The sequence below is a fragment of the Sinocyclocheilus grahami genome, unplaced genomic scaffold (assembly GCF_001515645.1).
Source record: "Sinocyclocheilus grahami isolate Dianchi unplaced genomic scaffold, SAMN03320097.WGS_v1.1 scaffold1178.1, whole genome shotgun sequence".
Lineage (NCBI taxonomy): Eukaryota > Metazoa > Chordata > Actinopteri > Cypriniformes > Cyprinidae > Sinocyclocheilus > Sinocyclocheilus grahami.
This window is the reverse complement of record NW_015506357.1, coordinates 32,433-38,173: the sequence shown is the minus strand read 5'-3', so window position 1 is coordinate 38,173 and position 5,741 is coordinate 32,433. Positions and strand designations below refer to the sequence as shown.

Here is a 5,741-nt window from a genome sequence, read left to right as displayed (position 1 = left end):
TTGTGGATATGCTCGGCCCTGGCAGCTTTTAGAGCCTGTCAATAGCTGGACATACTGTTTTTCCACGCAATTCTAAAAACTGTGAAACCCTGATCTAAAAGTTGCTTGTGTGTTTTCTCATTGATCAATATACATACAAAGACCATGGATTAAAAACAATATAAAACTTTATTCATTTTATGTTAACATTAAAAAAGTAGAGGGCGAGATGAGGTACATTAGATGGATGTTGATCAGATATGTGCATTTAGGCTGGTATATTTCATGGAATGAAAAGTATTTAAAACTACGTTCACACTGTCAGTCCAAATTCGATTATTTGAGTATCCGATTGGAATCTGATCTAAATGATTGTCCACACTGTATCTCACCTGTTCAGATCCTATTTATGTGCCCCGTGATGCTCTGCATTGGTTTCTGTGCCAATGTTGGTATGCCTACCCCAAGCAACAGGGTTTGCAATACAGATGATGTCTTTCAACATGGCAACCTGTTGCCATTGCACTGGATTATTACATTTTATGTTATGATTATTACAGAAACGTAGGAAGCTGGAATACACAGCTTTATTCCATGTTACCGTCTCTGCCGGTCTCTGTGTAGACCAGCAGTATATTGTAATTTTCTGCTCGACTTGCACCTTAAAACAACATAGCTTTATTTCTGCAAAGACATTAAGCATGTTTTCTTCAAACAATGTCTGATATGTTTCCGTTTTATGTGGCATAAGAAAGTATGGCAAAAGAAAAAAAGCTATGCAAAAATTGGATATGGACTGACAGTCTGAGCAAGACTTATTGGGAGTCTTATCACGTGTCTGCACCATGAGCGATGCCCATTTGTGGTTGATTTTTGTCACTTTCAGAGTCTTCTGTGAACTTGTCAGCTGCTGAACTTTGTGGTACAGATGTGTAGGAAGTGCAGGCAACTGAGTTGGTAAGAATTAGTTGGTTCCTGTTTGGATCCGGTTTGTTCCTGTTTGTTTGCCGATTTCTTGACCTGTGGGTCGGAGGGTGAAAACAATTAAGGCAGAAGCTGCAAAAAGCCTGTAAGTTGAAGCTTCAAACCATAATAGATTTTATAAGACAAACCTCCACCATAAAAGCAATACTGCTGCCATCAGGCAAAGGAGAATTATGCCTGTAACTCCACCTACTGTTGCTAAATGTTGATTAAAATACAAAGAAAGAAAGAAACTTTCAAAATACAATAATGAGCACAGAGCGGAGAAATATACTGGTGTGGCGTTCTGCTCAAGCACATCAACAACAGACAAGAATTGTAAAGGGCAGGATTTATTAAAAAATGTAGATTGAACAATGACTTTAAAAATAAAAAAAGAGCATATATACTAGACATCTAGACATATAATAATTATAATACTATAATAATTATACATACATATATATATATATATATATAATTTTTTTTTTTAAGAAATTAACAACAATAAATGGCACTCACATTTATAACCACTAGAAAAGGCTCCTAAATCGTCTCCTAAATGAAAGAGATTTGATGGGTTTGTTTGTTTAAAAAAAAAAATCATAAATTATTCACACATGTTGTTCCAAACCCAAATGACTTTCTATCATGGAAAACTATGAAGAAAGTATGTTTTCACTATATGGAAAAATCATAAACAGTGACCAAGCTATAGAGCTCCAAAAGGATTAATACACCATAAAAAAGCCCAAATGATTTCTATGCTACATTCCAAGTCTTCAGTATCCATTGAGCAGCTTTGTGTGAGGAACAAATAGAAAGATGTTGTTCACTGAAAATATTTCCTCCACCATAGCTCTAAAAAATAGAGGTTTTCTGCCTTTTGGGAGCTTGACAGCCCCTTAAAATTGAATGAAAGATGTCACATATACCTATAGAAAAAAGTGATAGCGAAGAAAACAAACTCCTTTAAATACTGTTTCTAATGCACCTCATGAAGTTGGTTGAGAAAATGTCCAGAGTTCTAATTCACGTCTAATCCCCTAAAGTTTTCATTTGTTTAACAGGTTATAGTCACTACATAATACCCAATTTCATGTGATTGATTTTAGATCATTGAAGTTAGAGAATATTGTCTCTCTGGATGACTACAAGCAAAGAATTTACCTTTAGAAACAGTAGAGGTCCTCACAGATTCATTTACTCCTAATAAAAAAAATGGGAGAAGGAGAGAATTATGATGAGAGGGAGTGAGTTTTCACAGAATAAGGGCAGTAGTATGAGGGTCAGAGAAGTTTAACATTATTAATATGAAAGAAAATCTGTCAGAAATATTGTAATAGTGGTGAACAACTCTCTAATTCATGAATTGCAAGCCAACATGTTGTTAAATGGTTTAACTGATACTGCCATCGACGGTGTGTTGTAAGTCCCGTTAACATGTTAACAATGAAAATTGGCATGACATATATATGTTTTGGAATAATACTTTACTAACATTACAGGTGAACTTTAAGTAAATAATTGAATTATAAAATGATGGCATAAATTATAAAAAATGTTGCCCTGTAAAGGTATAGTTCACCCCAAAGTAAATTCCGCTCATGTGATAATCTATATGACTTACTTTTGTGTAACACTAAAGGACAAATTTAGCAAAGTGCTCTTTTCTATACAATGACAGTAGATGGTGACCATGCCTGACAAAATAGCATCATAAAAGTAGTCCATATGTCTTTTATTCTAAATCTTTTGAAGTCGTCTTCTGCAATTTTTCCACAATGTTTTTCATTAGTTGTTGCTTGACAGCCGTGGTCAGCAATGCATTGACTTTCATTGTACGAAAAAGAGTAGCTTGGACATTCTATTGCTAATAACTAATTGTGCATTCCCTCAAAAGTCAAACAAGTTAAAAAAAACATGAGGATTAGCAAATTAACTTTCTTTGGGTGACCTATTCCTTTACTTACCCAGATCTGCACACAACATGATGACGTGGGTTCTCGTACAGTGTGTCACCAGTTAGCTTTTCATATTCATCATATGTGGTTAGTTATATACATTGCGGGTTTCATGATGTAGTTGAGAAGATATCACCAAAATTTTTTTGTGCATAACAGGAAGGTCTTGTCAAAGTCTGGTTTACATCCTGTCTTGTTTCAAATTCAAGTTTAATACTGAGGTCTCAATATAACAAAAGACTCTTTGGGGTAATGTAAGATTGTCAGGGCCTCCACACTCAAATCCCATTTCATGTCCAGTCATCATTTTGATTAACATTAGGAATTTAACTTCAGAATATTAGCATGCATTGCACTAAAAAAGTTATATTTGCACTCTTTTAGTTCATGGTTAAGAATATTGAAGAGCAAATTTACTAAAAATTAACTGCGGTCACTAAAAGTGTGTCTGTTATGTATGCGATAACTGTGCTGACTTCACGGTGCCCAATTCACCAAAGGAATTACGTAGATCACAGAAAACATACGTAAAAACTGAATAATTCCAGTCTCTTTGAACTGAAAAGATGATATTCTAGTTCAAAATATCATTAGGCTCAATTGAAGGGGTTGCTAATATCTTCACCTGGTTACAATTACCATTACCATGATTGCTGGAAAGTACACTCAAACACCTTGTTTTTCATATATTTCCTAGGCTACTTTCATTAACCGCCTGGTTTCAATTGATAGTAATTAGGGCTTCCCCCGACTTAAGATTTTTCTAGTCGACTAGTAGTCAACTAAATGTGCGATTAGTCAACTAATCTCACATTTTTATTAATTGAATTAGATATATACTGGGGGGTGGAGAACTAAACCATAATGAGGCTTTAATATATAGCCTATAAAGCTATATATTAAGCTTGCCACAAAACACCGGCAGAAGAAAACTATGTGTTGGGGAAAAATAGCAAGGAGATATTTTAACTGTTTATTAATAAACTAGTGTTTTCACAGTTAGTGTGTCAGCTGCAAAGATGAAGTGGATGCTGACTCGCCATCTCCAGGATTGGGCAAAGATACATCAAAATGTATTTTAAAATAAAATGCCAAATACCTTTCCAGTGCACAGAGACAGGGATGGAAGAGAGCGCGTCCTGTTTGTTTTCTTAATTTTACTAAAACACAACATCTTGCTGATTTTGTGAGTGTATACAAATACAAGTAGACCCTTGACAGTTTCTAATAATGTATTACTCTTATCTGTATGAGCAAAAATTATGGTGTATATTGCCAACAGTCCTACACGGAAGCAGCTCCAAGAGGATGACGTATGAGTTCAGTGTTGCGCATACGCCGGTGAATCTCGTGAAAACCAACGTTTGTTAACAGGAGCAAAGGAAGCAAAGTTTCCTTACTTTAGCAAAGGAAAACCAGGCTCCTCTTGGCTTATATCGAAATCCTCTGACATTCTTCTTTACAAATCCTCGTTTTGTACTTCTAATAAGTGACCGTTGTTTTGTTTTGATCTCTCCCCTGCGTTTCCGCATTCGTCACTTCTGAGCGGCGCATGCGCAAGGCTGAACTCATACGTCATCCGCCCAGAGCTGCTTCTGTGTAGGACTGTTGGCACAAGCTACATTAAAGTGATTATTACGTATTGAATATGGATATTTTTCTTACAAAAATGCATCGATTCGCTACAGAAGGCCTTTGTTCACCCCCCGGAGCCGTGTGAGACAAATTTTTTATGGATGGACGCTTTTTATTTAACTTCTTTTGGACTGATGCATGCAACACCCGCTGAGTGGCATTAAACAGCTTGAAATATCAAAGACAATTTTGAATGTAATTCCGACTGGATTCGTCTGAAACACCTAGGATGACTTGAGGGTGAGTAATTTATGGGCTAATTTTCATTTTTGGGCGAACTAACTAGAGCCTGACCGATATATCGTTTTGCCGATATTATCAGCCGATATGAGCCTGTCACCAATATATCGGTATCGGCGAATATGCCGCCGATATGAAATTTTTTTTACAGAGCATATAATGCAGATAAAATGCTTGAAATGGTGTAATTATTTAGTTTGTCCAGCAGTTTCTCCACCGTTTGCTACTGGCGACCTGGATGAAACGCTTTAAAGCTTAAGTCAATGGAAAACCATTGAAACTTTGTGTTTTGAGAATGCCTTACCCCTCCTTTCTCACTCTTTCTCTCTCCTTCTCTGAATCACCCCTCCTCTATCTGTTCTCTCTCTCTCTTGTATGGTGTTTGAATGTCTCTTACTCAATATTCAAGGTAAAGGAGTTTGTGCTGATTTATAAGGGGGGTTCAGCCTCCGTCGCCAGGAAGTCTATTCCTTATATGGATATGTTTTTCTGTATATGTGGCAATTTTATACAAAACACATGTTCTTGGGAAAAACATCCTGTATGGGTATGTCCCCCTATCCTCATTGGTTAAGAGGGTGAAAACTCCCCTCGACATGCCTATATAAGATCTGTATTTCTGTGAATAAATTGAAGTATTTGAGAATACCATTTGAATGTGTGTTTTCTTACTTCCCGGCCGTATTTATACACTTGGAGAGACTGAGAAGATTTCACGGTGGCAAAGAGATATCGAGGGACCAAATTGTTATTTATTAACCAACTTTAAACGGCCATATCTCCGTAACAGTGCGGCGAATCCGCACCAAATTCGGGGGATCTCTTCAGCTCGAGGATCCCTCTCGAACGCGAATCGAGTGTACGTCTCGAAGCCCTCTTTCGAATGAGACCACCGCTGCGTCGATAGCCTCCGGGTTCGGGAGTTACGGGTGGTTAAATTCGCGGTCCGGCGCCGACCGA

The 5,741-nt window shown here is 37.0% G+C and overlaps 1 protein-coding gene across 1 annotated transcript in view; it reads right to left on the bottom strand.

The window, feature by feature from the left end:
- Positions 1 to 385: 385 nt before the first annotated feature.
- The window catches only part of LOC107567656 (uncharacterized), a 33,201-nt gene continuing 27,845 nt past the window's right edge, over positions 386 to 5,741 (bottom strand). Inside the window, exons 6-9 of the mRNA XM_016253366.1 lie at positions 2,113 to 2,151; positions 1,465 to 1,500; positions 1,092 to 1,161; positions 386 to 999 (exon numbers count right to left, since the gene is read on the bottom strand). Coding sequence (XP_016108852.1) covers positions 810 to 999; positions 1,092 to 1,161; positions 1,465 to 1,500; positions 2,113 to 2,151 — 335 coding nt within the window. The 3' untranslated portion in view covers positions 386 to 809. The remainder of the gene's footprint in view (positions 1,000 to 1,091; positions 1,162 to 1,464; positions 1,501 to 2,112; positions 2,152 to 5,741) is intronic.